This window comes from Eucyclogobius newberryi, unplaced genomic scaffold (assembly GCF_026437365.1).
Source record: "Eucyclogobius newberryi isolate DKJ021-1_F unplaced genomic scaffold, fEucNew1.0.hap1 SCAF_6, whole genome shotgun sequence".
Taxonomy (NCBI): Eukaryota; Metazoa; Chordata; class Actinopteri; order Gobiiformes; family Gobiidae; genus Eucyclogobius; species Eucyclogobius newberryi.
Genome location: NW_027316278.1, coordinates 21083916 through 21108103, shown reverse-complemented (window position 1 = coordinate 21108103; position 24188 = coordinate 21083916). Strand labels below are relative to the sequence as shown.

The 24188-nt window shown below is 41.7% G+C and overlaps 1 protein-coding gene across 3 annotated transcripts; it reads left to right on the top strand.

Annotated features, from left to right (window-relative positions):
* Positions 1 to 2114: 2114 nt before the first annotated feature.
* kank1a (KN motif and ankyrin repeat domains 1a) lies at positions 2115 to 24106 on the top strand. Of its 3 annotated transcripts, XM_072433329.1 has the most exons (12): positions 2115 to 2192; positions 12571 to 12697; positions 15885 to 18476; positions 19617 to 19778; positions 20473 to 20581; positions 20677 to 20892; positions 21275 to 21362; positions 21437 to 21656; positions 22288 to 22430; positions 22838 to 23038; positions 23168 to 23266; positions 23354 to 24106. In XM_072433329.1, the coding sequence occupies exons 2-12, from the start codon at positions 12661 to 12663 to the stop codon at positions 23414 to 23416; spliced, it is 3930 nt and encodes a 1309-aa protein (XP_072289430.1). In that variant the 5' UTR covers positions 2115 to 2192; positions 12571 to 12660; the 3' UTR covers positions 23417 to 24106. The 3 variants fall into 3 exon arrangements, with proteins under 3 accessions (XP_072289430.1, XP_072289431.1, XP_072289432.1); XM_072433330.1 differs by lacking the exons at positions 2115 to 2192; positions 12571 to 12697 and adding an exon at positions 11548 to 11590; XM_072433331.1 differs by lacking the exons at positions 2115 to 2192; positions 12571 to 12697 and adding an exon at positions 15015 to 15144.
* Positions 24107 to 24188: the final 82 nt, after the last annotated feature.

Here is a 24188-nt window from a genome sequence, read left to right as displayed (position 1 = left end):
GCAATCCCAGAGTCCTTGTATTCTTTTGGCAAGGGTTGAGTCACTGAAATATTAAGCAATAGTATTTTCCTTTTTTATATTTTGAAATGGTTCCAACATATCTGTGCCCTTAGATGAAGAGATTTAAAAATTAGGTCAAGGTTTTACACAATAGTTTTTTTCTTCTTCAAACATTGTGGTCTTATACTAGTTCAAATAAAGCACTAGTTCATTCTAAAACTGTAAAATACCGTTTCTGCAATTTTTAGTACAGATACTTGCTCAAATGATGTTTTAATCAATTATTATCAATTATTGTCTGATTTTATATACTTCAACTAAAGTCTGTTTACTAAAAGGGCTCTATAATGTGTCTCAGTACGACTCGTGATTGTATTTCAGTTTTTTCTAGAACTATTCCATCAAATACAGTAAAGGGCTTTGTTTTAAAGATCTGACAAACTGTCATTCCCCTAAATGCAGGGAGGAAGTGGTTGTTAGCGACAGCCTGTCATTAACCTCTTGGAGAAGTTGTGAATGAAAAGGGTAAGATGTTAAAAAAACAGCAGTGAAACCCCCAGTGTTTTGTGGTGTTAAGCAGAGCGAGGCAGGTGTGAGGGGAATTCACTGACACAGTGATACAGTGATAATCCACAGTTATGCAGACACACACATACACACATGCAGACACACACATGCAAACATATGAAGACACATGCAGACACACACATACACACATGCAAACATATGAAGACACATGCAAACATATGAAGACACATGCAAACATATGAAGACACATGCAGACACACACATACACACACACGCAAACATTTGAAGTCGCATGCAGACATATGAAGACAGACGCACATGCATATACACATGCAGACACACACAGGCACACGTATGAAGACACAGGCACTCGCATGAAGACATGCACAGACTCATACAGACACACATGCACACGTATGAAGACATGCAGACATGCACAGACCTCGCCAGGTTTACACTGACATTCCCGAGGGACAGAGTGAATCTTGTTTTTGACTTAATGCCAGAACTCTGTCAAGATGATTTAGTTAGTCGATAATTGTGATTGTATACTTGATATTCAAATTTAGTTTATCGTTTATAGTAACAATGGCTACACAAGGAGGTTTTGAAATATAAGCTAGAATCACGTGCATTTCAGTACTTTTCTAAACTCCAGCATTAAGAGGTTTTGTAATAAGACTCATGAAGATGAACTCTTTCCATCCCAATGTTCCCAGGACATTGTATTACCATATCTGCACAAATCTAGCATAGAGTTTTCTTTAGCACAGGATATGATCACGGAGAACACCAGTGTGACTCCACTTCTGAATTGATGAGTGGTGTTTTGGGTGTTTATTGTGGTTTTATTTACACAAGCACATTCTTTGGCTGCACTTTAATCTTTGAAGCTTAAGGCTTAAGAAGCAGAAGTCTCTCTAATAACTGAATGCGATCTTATACATTATTCATTAATGTGATATTTAAATTAATTTAATTTTTTAGATGCAGACGTTTGCAGTGGTTAAAGGTGTGACATGGTTGTTAGTTGGTGCCACCTCGGCGTCATGGGTTCACACTACAGTGTCTAATAAAGCCTTCAGGATAGAAAAAGAATAATGATGAAGTAAAATATGCTTGTGTCATGTGAAATATGTATCCCACAACAGAATCTGGACTAGCACCATCTGACATGTTATGGGGACAAATCCGAGCCCTGTTTAGGTTTTACTGCAAACTGTTTTCAGTCCCAACTCATGAGCTATTTTTAAATCTTACAACACAATTTAGGATGTTTAACGTTTTTGTAATGTATAATAAATCTGCCCATGATTAGGTATGTCTAATGTTACTTTATTCTACTATTGGCCATAATTTACCCTCGACTTCAAGCGGTCCACACAAGCGGAGCCAGTGTCCGGCTGGGGAAGCCTGTTTACGGCCCACAGGAGTCTCTCGTGTTACTGCCTCCCTCACCGGCCACCATTGTCGGGTTACTTTGTGTGTGTGTGTGTGTGTGTGTGTGTGTGTGTGCTGATTGGCTGGAGCTCTGCGTGTCAGACGGTGGCGGCTGACGTCTCGATGCTAATCCCTCACTGCTCTGGGATCCTCTGTCTGTGGCAGTTGCACTTGTGGGAAATGCTATTACTAAATAACTTGGACACTTGTAAAACCGGGCTAAGGTGAGTTTGCGTTGCTTTTTTTCCGCCGTAGACGCCACTAGTCGGTAAATTGATGGATATACTGTGTTCCTGCTACACAGTAAAACGTGTTTTAATTTGAGCTGCTGCTGGTGGAGAATGTGAAACGCTCATTCCAACGTAATTGCGAGCTTCCCGAGAACAAGAGGGGAAATGCACTAATTGCTTGGATTGGCCCACCCTTCAGTGTGCTTCTTTTTCTTAACATAAGTTTCATTATACGGGGCATTTAGCTGACTGCTTACTTCAGTTCGTGGTGGGGGGGTTTGTTGTGTCTGTGGTGGTCACTAGTGAGTCAGATTTCATTTGTGAGCAGCTGCAACACCTGATCTGTTGAGTGTTCAGTGGCTTTTCAAAACTAACTTCTGCACACAAAAGCCTCAATTTCTGGACGATGGGCATTTTGTCTTTCAATTGTCTCGTTCCTTTCACAATTTCTCGAATTTCTCTGTGTTGCTAACTCGCTTAATTAGCTCCTTTTTTGTTACATTTAGTTGTTCAAATCCGGAGGTGGTCCACATGTGTTCTTCAGCCAAGCCTCTAATCCTGACGAGCTGTGGTAGCACATCTTTGATTTGGTGCTTCAAAGTCGTGTGAAGACGTTTGGGGCGTTTCTGGGCAAACTATAACATTACAGCCATAAATGATTTCCTTTCTGTGGTCGGCCGGGCTGCGTTTACAGAGAGACTGACTCCCGGTGACACCAAACATGCGATGGGCTCGGCTTTAAGCTTTTCAGCACCAGTGAGGTCTGTGCTCCACATGTTCAAGAAGTTGCTGTACAAGAGCTGTAAGATTACTGTAATTCAGCAAAACTGAAATGACAAATTTAATGGCTGCAATTAGTAAATCGTGGAGGTGATTATAATATGTCCCCTTCAAACGTGGAAACACACCCCTGCTTACCCTATTTTATACTAAAAGGTTGAGTGCTTCTTGTTTAGTTTGGCAGCATTGTTTTCAAATGTGTGCAAATTCTCAATGAGCTAAATCCAAATTGTTTGGTGTTGATGTCAAGGTACCAGTAGGTGTAATAAAACGTATGTGGTTTTGAGGACGAGCTATATATATATATATATATATATATATATATATATATATATATATATATATATATATATATATATATATATATATATATATATATATATATATATATATATATATATATATATATATATATATATATATATATATATATATATATATATATATATATATATATATATATATATATTATTTATTTAATATAATTTTTGCCGCCCAGCTCTCCTTGATGGGAGCAAAATAAGTCTGCTTCTGTATTTGTTATGTCAAGAGGAGAACTGCTTTACTCAGTCATGTGCAATTCATCTTATTCAGGCTTTGTACAACCTTCACTTCCCCAAGCAAAGTCTCTATCTTTTACAGTATTGTCGTGGATGTACTGGACAACACTGAACTATGCAGCGTCACATGTTCATTTAGTGAACCTTGTGTCCTGTAGCGCAGTGTGCTCTGCAGCTCTGCCCTTTGCCGTCCGCCTGGTACTTACTGATGTCCACTGTGCCTCTGTTTTAAAGATGTGCTGGAGTCAACTCCACAATAGCCTGGTCTCTTCTCAGGTTTCATTTTCCACAAAGTGAGGGACAGGGCGCCATGGCAACACTGTCCACGGGCGGCTGGCCTGAACGTGTGAGCTACAGCGTTAAGGTTGTGCTGGGACAGAACAAGGTTTAACAATTATGTCAACGACCTTTTGAAGGGTTGATTATGTTGAGTTTTCTAATTGCATATCCAGTTTTACTAGTTTTTCTAGTGTTTTTTTTTTCTTTTTTTTTTTTAAACAAACCTGAGGAAATCCCTCTTTATTCGGCATTTGTATCGGTTTAAGAAGTTAACCTGTTGGACAATGTTTTGTTTGTTTGACATTGTTGACTTAACGGGTAATGATCTTTATTTTGTGAACACTTCTGAACGGTGGAAACAAATGAAGTGTTTGGCAAAGATCCAGACATTTCAATAGTTTGTGTTACAAAGGGTTTGTAGGATAATCTGGTCTGACTTTGTTGGTGATCTTGACTAAATATGTGTGACTAATAACATGTTTATAGAAGAGTAAAATGCAGGGTTTGCAGGTTTTGTAAAAAACAAAACTCTTTGGAGAATGGTGTTTTGTACATCAAAGATAATTATTTCCTAAATGATCTTTCTGTTTGTAATTCCACAATCGTGTCACCCATAGAGAGCTGGTCTGATGTCAGAGATGTTCCTCGCTGGCACCACTGGCTCATTGTTCCTCTTATGGCTCTTTCACATGTTCAGTGACATCTGCCTCCTTTGCTCTGAATGGACAAACACTGATTGTTCCTGTTGTGTATAAAATAATGGAGCGTGGTCAATATTTGTCCATGCACAGTGCGTTCAAGCCTGTTCTCAAACTCATTCAAACAAACAACCACAGAAAGCGCCTATGGGTCCTTTAGTCTGACCACACACAAGCGGCTGTAGACACAATCCAAGTACTTCTACACAGGGATATTTATTCCATGTGAAGGAGTTGTTTTCTACATTAGCTGTGGACAGGACAGGTGTCCGTCTATCCAGTTTACCCTGAGGAATTGGAACAGAATAACTTTGAAATGTTGCTTTTTGTGTGTTGTATTGTGTCGTTTTTAGGCCGTGGAGGAACACCCTTTGAAAACTGCCCCAAGGGTGAATGCATTTTGCAACTAATGGCATATAGTTTTACCTCCATTTTGAAAGCGTTTCATGGTCATGTTAATTCTAGGGCTGCATTTTATTTGTATGCCTGTTTGACTATACCTTTTTTAATAATTGACTTATTATATTAGGATTATTAATATTTGTATGGACCACAGCAGAAGTAAATTGCAGTTAGCGTGAGTTTATAGTCGGATACATTTATTCTGCTTTTTTAACTCTAAATGCACTTTTCTTGGTGCATTTCTGTATGCAAAGTTGTTATCATGTGAACTTGAGCATTTTTATGATCTTTAGTGAGTATTTTGGGTCCGGTATATGGTAGGATGACCAGTACAGTATAACTTGATTTGAATGATGTCGCGCCCCCTGCTGGTGACTGATGAAACTGACCCGCGGCCCACTGAGACATTAGTATATGATTTACGAACATTCCCAAGAGTCATGTTCCCAGAAGGGCCCGAGAGGTAATCCTATTGTTTTGGTGGAAGTGATTACCCATAATGCCACAATGTTTCAACTGGAATGTGGCTCTATTGTGCAGCAGGATGAGTTCCACGCTCGCCCCGTGGTCCGGCCCTGCCACAATACGCGGTGCTGTTTCTGCTTCTGAACCGCGCTCCCGTTGTCATAGCCTCTGACCTCTGACCTCGGACTGCTCGCACCAAAAGCACCAGTCGGAAGTGGATGTTTAGCGCCAAGTTATTACAACTTCCTCGGGACCAGACACAACCATTCATCACATCCCGGCTTTTTACGTATTGCAAAGTCATTATTTTTAAACTGAAATTAGGTTGATGGAAAAAAAACCTGCATAGTTTGTTCTTTTAGAGCAGGGGTGGGCAAACTACGGCCCGCGGGCCACATCCGGCCCGCTGGGCCTTTCAATCCGGCCCGCCAGGCTTTTCCAAGTAATATTAAAAAAAAATATATATAATAATATTTTGCCCTCAGGCATCTGTCTGCACTTGTATCCTTAATAAATATGACGCTAAATGAATTAAATAATGGATTCAATAGCCTATATTTGACAAAAAAGTGATATTTTATTTGATATTTAATTTTTTGGATTTTTTTTTTTCTTTTTCACACCAATGATCGCGCGGCCTTCCGCTACTTGCCTGGATTCGAATATGGCCTTCGGAGGAAAATGATTGCCCACCCCTGTTTTAGAGGTCTAAAGGATTTTTCTTCTACTCCAGGAGGACCCGCCCGGTGGGCAGGGCTTACCACAGAATAGAATAAATATCATCTGAGTTCCCGAAAATTCTAAATTCGCAAATTGACGATGACTCTTGGATGAGAGTCAAAACGTCTTGTTTTTTCTAAAACTGAGTCCAGATGACAACAGCTGAACCTTTTTTCTACAATCAACTGGAGCATTTTTATTTATGTAACCAGGATACTCTAGGCTTGATATAAAAAAATGGCATCTCTTCAAAAAAACATTACCGATCGTATGTACACTTCGATATATTGTCTCCGAATCTATCCGTTCTAGCCAAATATTAATTGTGGCTATAAATAATACATGAATCAACGAAAAGGTTGAATCCACAGTTTGATCTTCAGTTTTGTGTTTGGCCAGAGCGGGTTTAGTTATCTCTCGCGTCGGTCTGTAGTTGATGGGCAAATACCATCCCATGTGTGGCTTTCCTCTTGGGGATAAATTAGACTTTTAAATGCGCGTCTGTGACTTATCAATGAGGAGCAGCTAAAAAGAAGATTGTACTAAATGTCCCCTCACCACTGCCCCATCCAAGAGACACTATCACTCTTTAGTTTGTCTCTTTGGTGGAACAAATCATTTTAGCTGCCACCTAAATGGGATTAGAGCTCACACAGGGCCTGCTCTACTTCCTCCACATCGGCCTTTTCATTTACACACTTGAGTTCATCTTCAGGACGCTCTTTTGGACATTCAGACACACATGAGTTTCAATATAAAATCAGGAGTGCAAATCTACAACAAGGAGTAAGTGGGTTTGTGTATGTGTGAAGTTCTAGTCACCATTTATACCAAAAATGACACCTGGAAAAGCGATGTTCTTATTTGCTTTTGTGTAGAAATTGGAATTTACTGTATACGATTTTTGTCCGTGTTTGTGCTTCTCAGATGTGTGTTATCTCTGACACATGACATTGAGCTAATCCGGCCTGATGTCGCTGCAGAGGAGGTGTGTGCTCGTCCCTCTTCTGTAAACAAGAGGCAGCTGAAGCACGGAGCGTCCCAAAGCCAAACAGAGGCCAGCCAGATGGGCACAGCAGCCACAGATGGAGCATGTTTTACACTTGATAAAAGCTCCTTAGGGAATTTGAAAATTCTTATTTTGTTCAATTTATTAACCTTTATTTAACCACATAGAAACCCATTGAGATCAAAACCTCTTTTTCAAGGTTGGCCTGGGGAACACGGTTTGTTTTTTCTATAGACGGGTCGTTGGTCAAGGAGGAATTCTGTCACATGTTTTTAGAGATCTCATATGTAAAACTGTTTCAATAAAATGAAGGAATTCTAATTTCTGGTTTCATTATAAGTGCCATAATATTCTAGGACACTTTCAGTTCCCTCGGAAGTGAATTGAATTCTCTGCTTTCGACCCATCCTTCAGCCAGTACCACAGAGCAGGTGCTGTGCAGCACTTAGAGCTGCAGCTCCAGATCTGGAGGTCCGCTTGTTTAGGACCACCTTATCTATTGCCTATTGTGTGGGTTTTGGGTTGATGGGGGAGTGCACGGAGGAAACTCACCCATATATAGAGCAAACATGCAAACCGTGAGTCGAGCCCGTGACCCTCTTGCGTGAAGTGCACGTGTTAGACACTCAGCCACTATGTTGAATAGGCCCATTGTGAGATATGTGCAGGTTTGAACCTTCTATGCTAATGTCTCATTTTGCTGAGAAAAAATATGGAGAATTAAAATGCATTTACAAGTTATAGTTCAGTAGACTGATAAATGCCGTGTTTTTGCCCTTCACTTGTAGCTCTGATGGCCCCTGTCTAGTGGGAGGCTCGGGTTACACTCTTTTGTGACACTGTCTCTGAAAAGGACATGTCTTATTGTTGTACAGCTTTGACATTTTTGATTGCGGTTTGTCCCTGAGCAAACTGTCCTGCATTTTTCATTGTGTTGTTTTAACTTATCCATCATCATCCTCCCAGCTGGTCCCGCCCCCATGTTGTTTGGCAGGGGTCCAGCACATGGTGACCCACGGCTTGTTAGAACTCTTAATTGGACCAGTAGATCAAGTGTTTGGTGGAATTCCGTACAACACAATTCCACATCAAACCTTCCAAAGCATTCCTGAGATACTTGTTCATGTTGAATGAGCACGGCTGGACTTTTAGCTTGTATTGACCATAAACAAGGTGTGAAATCTGACTAAGTGTGCAAATTCTCCTCCTCTTTACTTTCAGGTTGTCCAGTTGGAGACTGGCCTTCCCTCCCTGGGCATGTGGGTCTTTAATTAGCTTGTAGTGCATTGTGCAGCATGAGCTGCCCTTAGAAGTGCAGCGGTGAAGGGAGCTGCTGGATCTCATTGGTCTGTCACCAAAAGGTCAATGGAGAGGGCTGCTTGGCACAAAAGCAAACACAGGAGCACTTGAGATGGGAATTTCTCCCACAATACAGCTTTTGAGCAGGCGAACAACAGAAGGGAAGTCTTTAGAAGCTGGGTTAAAGAGGCAGAATTTAACTGGAGTCTGCAGTTGCAGTTTATGTTGAAAAGAGCCTAATTTGGTTGTGTAGGTTTGTATTGGGTTGTACGTATTTCAAATTGGATTTGCAGTACAATTTTGCTTTGTTAAAAGTTGGACCTGTTCTGCATTGCACTGAAAATCATTGGCACCAATGCAAAACAACTTAAGATTCATATAAAAACAATTTTAATCCTATAAAGAATTGGTCATATTTTTGAAGTGTTGTTGTACTGCTGTGACCTCCACTAGAGGGCAGTATTGGCAGAGCAGAAGCTGCTCTTAGCTCAAGTCTAGACAGAATTGCTGAATACAATTTGGTGGTTTACCTTTTTCATGAGTTTGTTTTATTTTTTGTGGCCCAAAATTCTGAGACTGGTCTCCGCAGGTGCTGCACTGCGGCTGGCCCATGCAGCAATGAAGAATGGGTCAAATAAAGGGCATATTTATCTACAAGACAAAGTCTTCACATTCAAACACAAAAATAAGTTTTTCTTGCGCTTTTTCTTCATTGCTATCAATGTTATTTCCATCTTGAATCTCCTTTCAAGTCAAACAATATTAGATTACCGGGATGGCTTAAAGGAAGTACACATTGTATGTGCTTGTATATTCTATTAGTCATTGAAATGTGAATGCAGACTCACAGATACTGCATACATGATCAAATATGATACAGGTGCAATGACAAGATTTAAGAACAGGAGTGGGGTAAAAATATACAGTCAAAAATGAAGATAAAATACAAGTAATAAAACACCTAACCAAATCTAATCATTTGAACTAAACTGTTTAACCAAAATCTTAAAATTAGGATACAAAATGGCAATACAATTTAAATACGACCCTGAAGTAGATTAAAACTAGAGCTGCTCTATCCTAATCATAATCTGTACATACTGTTTAAATGAACCTGTAGAGAAGGTGCGGACGGACTGTAATTTACTCATGATTTGTGACACTGTTTTCAAAGCCACTACATTAGACGTGACTAGACAAGTGTCTTTGCAGGGCAGAAAAGGTGCACATATAATACTGAACGGACTGCAATTCCTTGTATTTACGATCTTGGGCTGAAAAAAATTAATGGATTAATTGCAGCAAATAATTGGAATTATCTTAAACACATTTCATGATTCCGGGTTCTCCGGCTTCCTCCCACCGTCCAAAGACATGCATGTGTCAGGCAAAATTGGTGACTCTAAATTGGCCCTAGTGAATGAATGTGAGAGTGAACTGTCTGTAATGTCTATGTCTCTGTGTTGGCCCTGTGACGAGTTGGCCACTGTCCAGGATGTACCCCGCCTAAGGCCCGAAGTTACTGGGATAGGCTCCAGTCACCCGCGACCCCGAAAGGGAACAAGCGGTAGAAAATGGATGGATGGATGGACATTTCATGATTGTTTGTGCCTTTTTATGTTTTAATTATGAACATAAACAAAAGCAGACTTTAGTCTTCCTGATGGACAGTGATTCCTGGAGTTTTATGGAATGGATGCAAGTCTCTGGAGGAAGTCAAAACGGATCATTTTCATGCGTAAGAGACCAACCGGCCTTCTGTTCATTTCATCACCCAAAGGTGCAATTAGAAGTCTTTAAAGCAGTTTCAGATCGCTTTGACGTGCTCGGACGTGGCAGGGGAGCTGGGTTCAGTAGCACAGCAACAAATGGCCCTTTAGTGTGAAGGGTTTTGGCCTTTTACTTACCTGCACCTTCTCTGTCAGCTCCAGCATCAAAGCACTCCTGATGAGGTCCACAGCCACCGCTGGAAAGAGCCATTAGCCATTTACGCAATAAAAGCCAATTGTTACATGTACTTTAATTGTCTTTCACAATGAAATGTGCTCAACCACGTCTAGTTTTAACTGTCACTTTATGTTGCCCATTCTGAGGCTCCAAATAGAAATGTAGTCGCTCTCAAGGCCTTTTCCCCCTATTAAAATTTTGTTGGGGGGGGAAAAAACCCCTGCTGAATACAACACAGTGGGATTGCAACCTTCTGTGCTCTTGCTTACATTTCACATTACTCTTACATTATTATACGCACGCTTCTTGTGCTTTTTTTTTTTTTTTACCATCAACACTTTTAAGGTCTAGACAGAGTTCTCTACATGGGCCAAACTTTGAACAATTAAGCTTAAGATCACTGAAATACTACATGAATAAACATCAGTTAATCAAATGTTTGAGTGTTTATTATTCATAAGCCATTATAAATTGTGTTTCTACGTCGCACCACTGTCCGCTTCATTGGCGCCTTCCTGGCTTGAGTTGAAGCCCAGTGCGGTGAAGGAGCAAGTGGAGGTCGCTGCATTAGTGACAGTCTTGTTACCTGCAGGGGGCCCAGTTAAGGGGGTCCGGTCTGCACACCCCCATTCAGCGTACAGCCCTGATGCCGGTTATAGTGCACAGATCGGCTGGCTGTCATCTGAGGAAGTTGTCTAATCTTAGCCGTGAAAAGTATCCCTCTCTCTGAAGGCTGCTGGGTAAGGGCTCACTCTGGTTCAGAACCTGCACAGAGGACGTAGTTAGAATGAGAATTACGGGTGAGTTACATGAGAAATCCTTTTATAATAAACAGGTCTTGAATGTAATTTCACCGCGTTGTACATGTTGCTGTTACTTCAGAGTAAGTGTGGGCAATATTGACACAAGATCTGTCTGTAAATGTTTTGGTTTTGGTCGTTCTATTGGTCAAAAAGTGAATGGACTGTAAATGACTATTCAACACTTAAAGATTATTTTCGTTCTTTTGTCATTACATCTTTTTAATTTTATGTTTTCTTTTTGTAGATAATGATATGTTATGGCAGATCCCTTCAAAACCATTTTGATGTTTTGTTGCCTCGACTCCCTGTTGTAGACACACTATCTTATAAAATAGTTGTTTTGGCACAGAAAAACGACCTACTTGACCCATTTGTTCTTTTAGGCATTTGTGCTGACTACCCATGGAGCAGGAAACTTGGGAGATGCTTGGTCAGTCTCAATGATCCTTTTGCATGAAAGTTCACTTTTGTTTGATTGCTAATGCTAGTGGCATCATTTGGTTTGAGTTTGTTTTGTTTGTTCGTTGATTTGTCAAGTTTTCCCATTTAATTGTTGTACATTGTTTAGGGATTGGAATACATCAAGACTCTGCGTCTGTTCTGTGTCACATGCTTCATTTTTTGTTTGCAGTCAAATAAGGCGCTTTCTGTACTTGACATTGCTTTCCTGTCACATTACTAAACTTCTAAATTAAAATGTTAAACTAACTGGTATAGGATTCAACACTCATTTCAATACCACAAATATTTAAGAAATTCAAAATGTAATTTTCAACACAATTATTTAATATTTATTTAAATGTTTTAATTCTTATTGGAGAAGTCTGTGTAATCCCTCAGTCAGGCAGGTTCTGTAGGAAAGACATTTAGCCTCTCATCCAAGCAGCTTGTTCAGTTCCTCATTCTCTTTTGCATTGGAATCTCCCTGGAGTTATTACACGGACGTCCCTTTATTCTACCAGACCAACTAGATCAACCTAAAATTACACTGGAAAGGTCCAACTTTATTTCATTTGTTTCAATACTTTTTTTGTATACATTTTTATGTTTTTTGTTGTTTTTCTTCTATCCAATACATTTGCTGATATTGTTATATTGCCATTTTTAAAGTGAATTTATGTCTGCTTTCGTGGCGCATAAAGGCCCTATTGATTATAAGCAGGCCCCTTCACATTGGACGTCTGTTTCATGAAAACCAGATGCAAACACACCTGTGCTGTCTGCCATCAGTCAACCACATTTTTCATAAGATCTTATTCTGTAGCATTACTGTTTCCAACCAATTTGCTCTTGTGCACTTTACTCTAAATGTAATGTGATTAAAACAATGGTGTGAACTGGTTAGCTGCTGATGTGTGTGTGTTTTCAGCATGAACTCTTGACTAACTGCACTCTCCCTGTTTGTTGCAGTCCGCAGGGTGCATGACCGCCTGGACTTGATGCATGGCAGTTGCATGTGCCCATCTGATTGTGTGGGACTGAGAGCGCCGAGCTGCAGCCATGGCTCAGACCATACACTTCAACAACAATGGCACAGGTAACATCCACTTTACTGTTTTCTTGTAATGATTTCAAGAATTTATGTCTACTGCTACTTTGTTGTAACATGTGAAGTCTGAAATGTTGAGGTTGAAGCGTCAGACAAATATGAAAAGGATTATCCACTATAAGATTATCCACTAAAGTGCAGAAATATCACTTTACTCTCTTACTTGGAAGTTGTTTTTTTTGCAGCATTTTCATTATAAACCATATGCTCAATAATAACTTTCCATAGTCTTCTGTCCCCTCTTGCCATATAAATGAACCGCCTAGACTTACAAGCAGTAAGCGTCAACTGTCAGCGTTTTCAGACTGTGGTTCTATTGGTGGCACTTGCGCTTATGTTGCTTCTCATTTAGACCTGGGTTGGATCTTCTTGTTTAGACTTGATTATGTCTTTGTTATATTTTAGTTCTAGTGAATAATCCTAGTCCTTCTTTAGTCCTTGCTCAGTTTTAATATTAGCTGGTCATGATTCAGGCGGTATTTACTTGATTAAATACTTGTTTCTGGGCTGCAAGACCTTTTTTTTAAAGAGTAATTTCAATATTATCAATATAAACTCTTCCTCCCGTGTCGGGCCCTGATCGTAGACCCTTCTGAAGTGTGATTTCCACACTGTCGCCCGAAGTGGTTCACACACTAGTATAAAGCCGGTATTCCTTACCTCACGAACAAGAGAGACTTGTCCTCCTTTTTAAATAACAAATACATAAAATAACAAATCAAATGGAGCGTTAGCAATGTTGAAATGCAAACGGATATATTTTTGATCAGTCTAACAATAAATTAACTTGTAAACTGTACCTCAACAGTTAAATTTAGCCTCATTCCAGTCTAGACATTTTATCTGCTGCTTTGTAAGATGATTCTATTTACCAGTCACTAAATTTAATATTAAGAGATACATTTTTGGTTTGAAAGTATATTTAGGTGATCTGTTTCTGAAGTAGTACAAGACTCTGCTCGATACAGCTATTGTATAAATACAACACTGTTTGAATAAGTCTTTGAGAGAAGTGCATTAAATGGCTTTGTTTTGCACACATCAATAGATAATTGTGTATTGTTTGTCTCCATAGACTATAATGACAGCTTAACAATGTCGGTCTTTGTTGGTGGATTTTTTAAAATTGAGTTTACTTTTCCCCATAATTCGCTCTGAGAAACTTTTGAAGAATCAATGAAACCATTCTTGAGCAACAAAATTGAGTGGAATTTTCAAGAGTTACACAGTGAACTTGTGGAATTTGGCACCGGCGTGTCAACTTAAAAAGGCTTAGAATTTGTATAATCCGAGCCGCCACGGTTTTATTATTTCAGATCAGTCCTGTTTCCTGATATTTTTCCTCACGGCTGTATCTTGTTTGTTGTGTTGAGCAGCTGCAGCTTGATTAAATGTTTCAGGCGTAGAAAGTGCACAACTGTAGCCAGGAAATACCAGGCTGTGAGAAAGGGACCAGTGTGTGAGTGAGCCAAGAAAAGCCTGTTCTCTCCACTCTGCTCTGACCCAGTATAATGCGTTTTTGTATCCCTATTAACTAAAGGCTTCACATTAGATTATTGTAAACTACAAAGCAAACAGTCAACATAATCTTTCATAAATGAACAAGCCATGTATTTTAATAATTCAGAATACCTTTCAAAAATCTAATCTTTTTTTGAAGAAGTGGGGTGATTATGATCGTGTCCTGCAGAGGAATTGGGCCAGGCCTGTGCTATTTTTACACTATTAATTGGACAATTGCATAACACGTCAATTAGAAATAGAAAAAAGAAATCCACTCCACATTGGTCCTTTCAAAAGTGGTACCAAAAGAATGTTTTCTACAATGGTTTGGTCACCATGCTGTAATCCTGTCACGCTAACAATTGTGACAGCTGTGGATAAGCACGGCCGGGTCGGTTGTCCCAGGTTGATGAGGTCATCACTCAGCTGTTACTACACGACGACTCAAAACCAAATTGACAGTTCTTAACACGTACAACATGTGTGTAATTTTCCCCGCTAGTATAGATTTAAAGGTTTTTTTGACCAATGATATCTTAATAGTTTTCAGTACATTTTCCAGCCTATAATCTTTTAAATTTGTTGCCAATTTGTTCATACTAAACCTTTTGAATGGCTGTCATTTGTCTTAAGAACAGGCTGTTTTTTGTGCTGGTCTGACCACCCTCCCAGTGAAAACATAACCCTCATTTGGAAAGGGACGCGCCCAATCTCAAACAGTCAGCTGATTGGTGAGGCAGCTGTCCAATAGTGCACCAGAGAACGGCTGAGCTTACTTGAGTCCACACGAATACTGGAATTTTTCCCCGTGCAGAGAAAGGATTGAGAAAGAGCGTGCGGAGCAGGAGCCAGCAGCTCCGAGCTTTAAGCTGATGTGGACTCTTAAGTGTTGTTGAGAGGTGGAGGAGTCAAAATGGAGCGCGTGTCCTGAGGTGAGTGGAGCGGTTTTAACTGTTCAGATGGAACGGCCGAGCGGCACAGGGGAAGAGCTTGTTTATTTCAGGCCTGTGTTTTAGTGTGCTGGAGTTCCACGCATACCAAGAACAAGTCGCTGTATTTAGCCAACACTGCGTGAAAACACTGACTGTAGGTGCCTGTTTGTGTCTCACTAACACCAGACTTTATGCTCCTGTCGAGTTTAGACTTTGCCTTTAACTGTTTCCATTGATTTGTGTCTGGACTCTGGAAATCGACCACAGTCTTGACAAACTGTTGTTTCCTGTACCACTGACCCTTGTCCTGCTCTTGATTAAATTTGACTCCTCACTAGGAAGGAGGAACAAGCTGTTAATAATTTATTAATTGCTTGTTAGCGGAAAAAATGCTATCCTCAAGTGAAATATACATGTGGAAATATATACATGTTTGAACATGTGAGTGTTTTGCATTTAAAAGGCAGTCAGTAGTCAGTAGCCAAAAAGATTCTGAAATATCATAAGTTCTAGATCAGAATTTCATATGCTTTACTTACAAACCTAAAACGTTATTTGGGCATTTAGCATTATGATTAGAAACAATGCCATTTTATTATCTCTTTTTGATCGTGGATGATGAAACAATGACCGCATGAACTCTAATATAATGTACATAACTGTAAAACTCCAAAGGGAGATTAAGTTTTAAAATGCAGTTGTGGCATCAGTCACTGATGAATATTGATTATGTTTTTCAGAGAGAGGACAAAGATGCCCGAGCACAGAAGAGGAGAAGGACTCGGTGGCCCCCTACTACGTTGAAACTCCTTACGGTTATCAGTTAGACCTGGATTTCCTCAAGTATGTCGATGATATTGAGCGGGGCAACACCATTAAGAAACTGAGTATTCAGAGGAAGCCCAGAACGCCCAGGCCGCTGGCTCTGCCGCGGGGCAGTTCTCAGGCTGAATGGACGTCCACAGACTCGCTGTCCTCCTCCAACAGCGACGACAAACAGTCTCCAGTGTCTTTCACCTCCAGGCCTCTGTGCCCCGCTCCTCACACCCCGACCCTGAGCGCCTACATTGAGCAGGCCTACTGCGGCACAGAGTACAGACCACTGCTGCCCCCACAGTCCCCCCGCATCACCCCTCGCCACAACCCTCAGGTGGAGAAGACCCTGATGGAGACCAGGAGACGCCTGGAGCAGGAAAGACTGCTGATGCAACCTCACAGTGAGCCTCCACGCCGGCGCCTCGCCAGCTTTGGAGGTTTGGGCTCCAACAGTTCTCTGTCCTCGTACTCCGGCTCTGTAGGCCCCAGTCATATCTCTCCCTCGGCCCATCAGCCTTTAACCATCAACGGTCACTTGTCCAACGGAGAGTACAACCCCTCCTACACCATTTCTCTTGGAGGCTCCATCCGCCATAGCCCCTTGAGCTCTGGCATGACCACCCCTGTGACCAATGTCAGCCCTATGCAGCTGCAACAAATCAGAGAGCAGATGGTGATCGCTCTGAAGAGGCTGAAGGAGCTGGAGGGACAGGTGAAAACCATTCCAATCCTACAAGTGAAAATAGCAGTTCTCCAGGAGGAAAAGAGACAAATGGCAGCCCAGTCCAAAAACCAAGGCCCTGGTGGTTTTCGTAAGCGTTCATATAGCGTTGGCAGCGCTGACCAAATGGAAAATTCTAGTTTGATTCAAAAGGAAATGGAACTGCACATTAAGGAGCCTGAAGCCCCAGAACAGAGCAGTGAAAAGTTGGATGAGTTTAGACGTTTGGCTGCTGAGGTCCACGCTCTGGAACAGACAACACGGGAAAACACGGAGCGTGATACTCGGTCAAACATCCGCGTGCAATACCAAGCCAATCAAAAGTCTATCGGTACAGTTACTGAAGAAAGCATGAGCAATCTGACCGACCAAAGGCTGACCCCAGAGCACAGTTCACGAGATGTAGGTGTAGCGACAGACATGAAGAAAACCTATAGCGCTGCAGTTGGGGTGACTGAGACTATGCTTGGCTTGACTAGTGATGCGGAGAAAGAAATCGAGCTCCAGCAACAGACCATTGAAGCTCTGAAGGAAAAGATCTATCGCTTAGAAGTTCAACTCAAAGAAACCACTCATGAAATGGAGATGGGCAAACTAAAACTAGAGCTTCAAGCAGCCGGAGGGTCAAGTAAGAAAAAGTGCGACAAAGGTTTCATGGTGAGACCTGAGATGTACAACGCGTGTGTGGAGGCAAAAGTCCAGGTGCGAAGTCAGGGCGTGGGCGACGGTCTGAACATGGGCCCCGTCACAAGTGCGGGTCGCGCTGTAGGAGTCACCTGTCAGCCTTGTGTGCATTCTGTGGCTGTGGGTCCAGAGGTGTCAATGGAGCTCTGGGTGGTACATGAGCAAGTGCAGCTCCGTGACCAGTGTGTAGGACGAGAGGTGGAGATGTGTCACCAGGAAGTCGGCATGGAGATAGATGCCTGTGAGATTGGAGTTAATACAGAGGAGTCTATGGGCTTCGAGGCACTTGGCAGAGCGTTGACCAAAGAGAGCAGGTCGGTGGGCTGTGGGGACTGTTCTGTGGATGTTGTGGTCAGTCCTGTGAAGACCCTGGTCTCCCAAGGAACTGAAGTAGATCTCGTCACAAGGAGGGACTCTGGAACCATGGCTGTTCCTGAGTCTGCAACGCAGCAAACCAACACCAACTGTCAAAGTAAAAGCATTTCTACGAATACAGATGCTGCAGACTCGGTTGACTCCTCCACAGACACGCTGCTGTCTACTGAGGACAAGCACACCAACACCGCAATGACAGAGACCAGGACAGTGGCTGCAGGTGAAGGACTAGTCAAAGATCTCCACTCGCCTACCAACATCCGCTCAGTCGCAGTCGGAACAGTCACAGATATGCAGTCATTCCCTGGCAAATCAAGCTCCTCAAAAACCAAAGAATGTGGGGTGGGACCACGTAACATTCATGAAAACTATTTAGTCGGCTTAAAAACCAGGAATATTGCATGTGGCCCCTCCCAGCCCACAAATCCTGAACCTGTTACCAGCACTACTAAAGAGGATCTTGAATGTGCGAATGTTCCGGCCCATAATCAGTCCCAGGAGGGTGCGGGGCTGGACCACTACATCGAGAGGGTGCAAAAGCTGCTACAGGAACAGCAGATGCTCCTGGCTGAGAACTACAGTGAACTCGCAGAGGCTTTTGGTCAACCTCAGAGTCAATTCAACTCCATAAACAGCCAGCTGGTCAGCACGCTCTCGTCCATAAACTCTGTTATGAAGTATGGAAGTGCCGAGGACATTCTCAAGCTGCAGACTGACTCCATGTGCCCGCTGCCAGGTGAGGGCTCAGTGCTGCACATGTGGTCTGATTTACAGTCTGCTGTGCTTTAGATCTGCCTCCAGAGGCTTGTTATTGACTGCCTAAAAGCTCATGTTTAAGCTTTATTCAGTTTTATCTTAAGTTCTTCTCATTTCCCCTTCATTGTGTAATTTAGATTGAAATAGCTGTTAAACACTGGGTGGAGAGGCTTGTGAATAGTTCTGTAATGACAGGCACAATATAATGAATTACTTCTAGATAGTGCCTTTGACTGGCAACAAAACTGAAAAGTAAATATTTAATGTCCAAACCCCAAAGTGTGGTATTTTTTTGCCTTTATTACTTTGTTTTGTGATTTAGGGACTAGGCTCGTGTTGGCGAGCCTGTTGCTAATGATGCCGGCTTTTCGAGGGTCTGTTCACGCAGATACTAAAGATAATCTGATTAGATCAGACGGGTCAAAGTTATCTTTGTCCCTGAAAAATGCAGTAGGGGCTTTGGCCTCAACCCAACAGTGAGCTAATTTCTTTTGAGAGCCAGTAACATTACTCCAATCAACCACTTGTTTTTAGAGCTACTTTCCCTGTGCAGTTCACTCACAATAGATGCTGATTCATGCTTGCTTCAGAGTTACATAAGCTGCATTCTTGTTTCAGGCTGGGGCACAGCAATTGTCCTAAGCGGTTAATTTATGAACAACAAACGGAATGCTCAAAGACCATAAACATGTCAAAACTGAAAGCACAGAAAAATTAGGTTTTACAGCTTGATTTTAAAAGGGTCTAAAACCTTCTTTTCTCCACTGAGGTGTTATTGTTTAGCCTGAAATGTTCCATAGAATGGCATGAAACTGCAATCTCCATGGAGATGAGCAGGAAACTACCTGTATTTTTGGCAGTCAAAAGATCTTATACCTTACTGTCCTTTCTGGCAAAGCAATAACATTTTCATGAGACAAGCTGTAAGTTTCTGGTGGAGGGTTCATAACCATAGTGCTCCTTTACCATCACCAAAGCAACTTCCTGTGTTTGTAAATGTTGTTCATTGGCAATGGCAATAAACCTATTCTGATACTGTAATAGGTGCTGCTGACTGCCAGACTTCATGTTGCATAGTGAAGTGTTTTTCACATGTTTTAAAATGCTGTGTTTGTTTTAGTTGGCGCTGAGCAGCCGAGTCATAAGTCCCACTCTGGGGGAGCAGAGCGGGCTAACACAGACCAGACTTCAGTCACTGACCCTGCAAATGCACAGACACAGCATGCCATCAGCGCAGAGCAGAAGAGATGCATGGATCTACAGATGTCTACTGCGCTACACGGTAACGCAGAAGCTTCATGAAATTGTATCTTAACTACAAGCACTTGAGCTCATAGACGCGTGCTCGGTACAATCATTGAGTTACAAACATGTTTATGTCAGGTAAGGTAACAAATATGATCTCCTCCTCACGCTAACCACACCTACCTGTCAAAGCAAGCAAACGTGCCGAGTGACTCCTGCAGTGTTTCCTGGGAGCAGTGAAGAGGCCTCTGTCAGGGCAAGTCTTGGCACATGAGCTGCATGCTTTAGCTCCAGGCTTTGGTTTATGGAGCCTTTACTTAAAATTACTGAGATAGTTTAGGTCTGACAAACATTCCCTCCTTCAGATCATTTCTGACTAAAGCAACTTCCTCTGTATAGCACCAGCTTTTAGTTTTCAATGCAAAAATACAAACGCACACCGAGGTATTATTATAAATATCACGTTTAACTCCAAGTCTTTCGTTGAATATGTTGCGTGTCCAAATTTATAAGGGAGGCAGAAGCAGAATGCCCTTACAATGTTATGCAATATGAAAAAGTAGAAAATATCAAATAAGACAAATGTATATGTAGAGCACAGATGTAGTACACAAAGCGCTGGGGAAAAAAAGAGGGCTTTACGTTAATGCATTTCAAATTCAGTGTAATAATTACAGGTAAAAAAAAAAGTGAATAAAAACTAACAATAATGCTCCCTCTTATTCCTCCAGGGCAGCGCTGTAATCAGAGCACTCTTAAGTCCATCATGAAGAAGAAAGATAGCCAACCTGAGTCTAACGGCACAAAAAAGAATCTGCAGTTTGTCGGAGTAAATGGAGGGTAAGCTAATCTCTTCTGGAGCCACCTCAGGGAGTCCAGTGCTAAAGTAAACTAAACTTGAGTTATGAATTGTTGTGTTCTCCCTCGTGGCACAGTTATGAGACCACATCAAGTGACGAGTCCAGCTCAGATGACAGCAGCTCATCTGACGAAGAAGAGGAGGAGGAGGAGGAGGAGGAGGAAGAGAACGAGTTTGGAGACAATGGAGGCTACAAGAACGTTGAGAGAAAAGACACTAGGGGGGAGTTTGAGGCCGAAGGAGCTGAGGATGTGAACAAGGACGCGGATGCAAGTGCAGAAACCAGAGAACGGTACTTTATTCCTCTGACTCGTACTTGGATAAACTAGAGATGTCAAGATTTTTCGGTTGATCAATAATTGTGATTATTCAGGTCAAAATATAATTATGATATAAATGTGAGTTTTAGAGGCTGGATTAAGTCATTTTTTAATTCTGAAGTGCTTTTTATTTGTGTACGTCACATTTGATTGAATAAGGCTGGTCACATATTGTAGAGGAATGGGGATTTGTCAGACAATGTTAATTAAAATTAAGGAATTCACTTATTGGTCATGGTGTGAATGATCATACTATTGTGATGTTTCTTTTCACAATAATTGTAATACCAGAATTGTGACGTCCTAGAAAACTTAAACTCCTATAAACTTTGTAATGTGTACGTTTTACTAAAGGTATGAGCTGAGTGAGAAGATGATAGCTGCGTGTGGTGTTCTGAAGTGCCACCTTACTGACCCAAAGGCTGTAAACAGTAAAGACTTGGTAAGGAGACGTTCTTGTTGAATCCTTTGATTTCACACAGACGTTAATCCTACTTCTGTCTCGTGTATCCTCAGAGAGCCTGTCTAAACACCATTCAGCATGAGTGGTTCCGTGTGTCTAGTCAGAAGGCAGCCACTGCGGCTCTGGTGGAGGACTACCTGAGCGGCTTCGGGGCCGCTTCAGCCGCCGTGCTGCGACACATCGTCAACATGGCCGATGGCAACGGAAACACTGCTCTGCATTACAGCGTGTCCCACTCCAACTTCCAGGTGGTGAAGAAACTTCTAGATGCAGGTACAGACTAATTTATGACCCTTTTATTGCAAATAATCTTTGTTTTGTATTATAATTTGAAATGATGAATGGATATATGTATAAAATCACCAGCATTTGTTGGCCTTACAAATGGTTTTCTTGTAAGCTCTGGAGGCTGAGCTCACTTTTGAAGGTTGCGTCTATAAATGGCAAAATCAAAGAAGAGAACATAAAATAGTCTTAAAATATACAAGAGGTGCTCAATAGACTCTGATGAGGTCCGGGACGTGCTCTGCTTTAAACCCCTTTGTGCCCTCGCAGTTGGTCTTTTGTGCACTTGTCCAGCCGTCTGACAGCAAATCTTCCCCCTTCTCCCATTGTAGCTTTTGTACTTTGCCATACATTCAGTTCCTCAGACCCCCACGGCCCTCTCCCCGGCAGGACCGCATCCCCTCCAATTGATCTTCAGTGATGTTTTTACTCGAGTCTTCTTTTAAGTTCTAGTCCAGACGACGCAGTTCAGTGCCCACCTCCTATGCTGGTTGTGTCCGGGTGCATGGATTTGAATAAAATGAGATCATACTAGTCGAATACATTTGTGTGTTTGAGTGACGGGCGGGAAAGGCCTCAAGTCAATCATCCCACTCAGCAGCCCGTGTTTGTGTTTCAGATGTGTGTAATGTGGACCAGCAGAACAAGGCGGGATACACTCCCATCATGCTCGCTGCTCTGGCTGCCGTGGAAACGCCCAAAGACATGCACATTGTGGAGGAGCTCTTCAGCAAGGGTGATGTCAATGCTCGTGCCAGCCAGGTCAGTGAGGTCAGAGGTCAAAAGGCAAAACTAGGGCATCTACAGGTCCCACACAATTATTGAGTAAAGACAAAATCTGAGTAAAATTAATGTGTTCATATTGGTGAAAGAGCAAATAAAACAATCATTAACTGTAATAATAATAACTATGCATTATATCGCTTTTCTAGATATTCAAAGTCCCTTTGTCTATTTCATGCATTATTTATTCCCTCCATACTCTGGTGTGGTAAGCTGCTAATGTAGCCACAGCTGCACCATCAGCCTCTCTGACTACCACCAAGTCACTCATTGACACCTCATTCTTCAAGTGGGTTAGAGTTGAGCTGCTAGAGCTCTGCTGCACCCTTGTGGTCCTAAATGGTAACAGTGATGTATTAGGCCTTGAGTTCTCTGTTGTGCTGCAGGCGGGTCAGACGGCTCTGATGCTGGCAGTCAGTCATGGTCGGATGGACATGGTTCGTGCTCTGCTGGCCCACAGTGCAGAGGTCAACATCCAGGATGACGAGGGCTCTACTGCCCTCATGTGTGCCAGTGAGCACGGCCACGTGGAGATAGTGAAACTGCTGCTGGCTCAGCCAGGCTGCGACGCTACACTGAGTGACAGTGTGAGTATCTGAGATCATCTTCTGAATTACTCTGAGAAAATCTCATCTAAATGGAGCCTATGTTTGAGGATATTTAGTACACCGGAGATTCTACTACTGCATTCTACTGAATTTATCATTTATTTTCAGGATGAAAGTAATGCCCTGTCTATTGCTCTGGAAGCTGGACATAAGGACATTGCAGTCCTGCTTTATGCACATGTGAACTTTTCCAAAGCCCAGTCACCAGTATGTACTCCTCATGGCTACTTTTAATACAGTATTAAACATCAGTGGCTCTCAGCAATTGAACTTCTTTTTCTTATTTGTCTGTAGGGAACCCCTCGCCTCAGCAGGAAGACGTCCCCTAGCCCCACTCGACGAGGGCTGTTTGACTAGAGGACTCACCCCTGCCACAAACTCTCTGCTGCTATTGATTCAGGCTGATGGTGCCTTACCCACAGCTGGACGTGGGACGCCCCTTCTGTCATGAGCCCAAAGTGCCCTTGAATATGAATGTAACCAGCTGGTGCCTCATGTCCAACCAGGAAACCATCAAAACATCACACATCTTTAACCAAATGCCATTTGCCCTTTTTACATACTTTTTTATTTTGCAAATATGTTTTTTGTTTTAATAACTCGAGAGGGAGCTAAGGTTATTGTAACTATGAATGCATTACTACGCAGAGCAGTCAGTATCTCTTGTGTATATATTGCTAACCTCAACATAAAACTGCCTATGTGAATGATGATGAATCAACACGGTGGAGTAAATATGTTTATTTGACTGGTTAAACTGTTCTTTTATATAGATCATTTTTATTCTTTCCTATTTAAAAGAAGAATCACAGTATTTTAAATATTTCTAAACAATCAATGAAGTTGTATATTTATCATGAGCATAGTTTTTGTCGCAGATTTGTGTATTCATTGTACATACAAGAGTCATTAAATTCCTCTTTTTGTCTCGTGTCCAGATTACGTGTTTGTTTAAATGTATAATACAAGTCTAGTGTTCATAATAGTATTCAACTATAAATGGGAACTGAAGTGGGTGACACTTTGCCATAAAACAATAAACATTTTAACTGCACAAAACCTGTGACTTTTTTGTAATTCAAATATCCTCCAATGTATGATACTCTAATACAACTGCAGTATGTTTTAT

Coding starts and splice junctions, on each gene's coding strand:
- kank1a (XM_072433329.1), top strand. CDS start 12,661: ATGGCTCAGACCATACACTTCAACAACAATGGCACAG. Junction 21,363..21,436: donor CTGTAAACAGTAAAGACTTG/GTAAGGAGACGT, acceptor GTGTATCCTCAG/AGAGCCTGTCTAAACACCAT. Junction 22,431..22,837: donor TCAATGCTCGTGCCAGCCAG/GTCAGTGAGGTC, acceptor GTTGTGCTGCAG/GCGGGTCAGACGGCTCTGAT.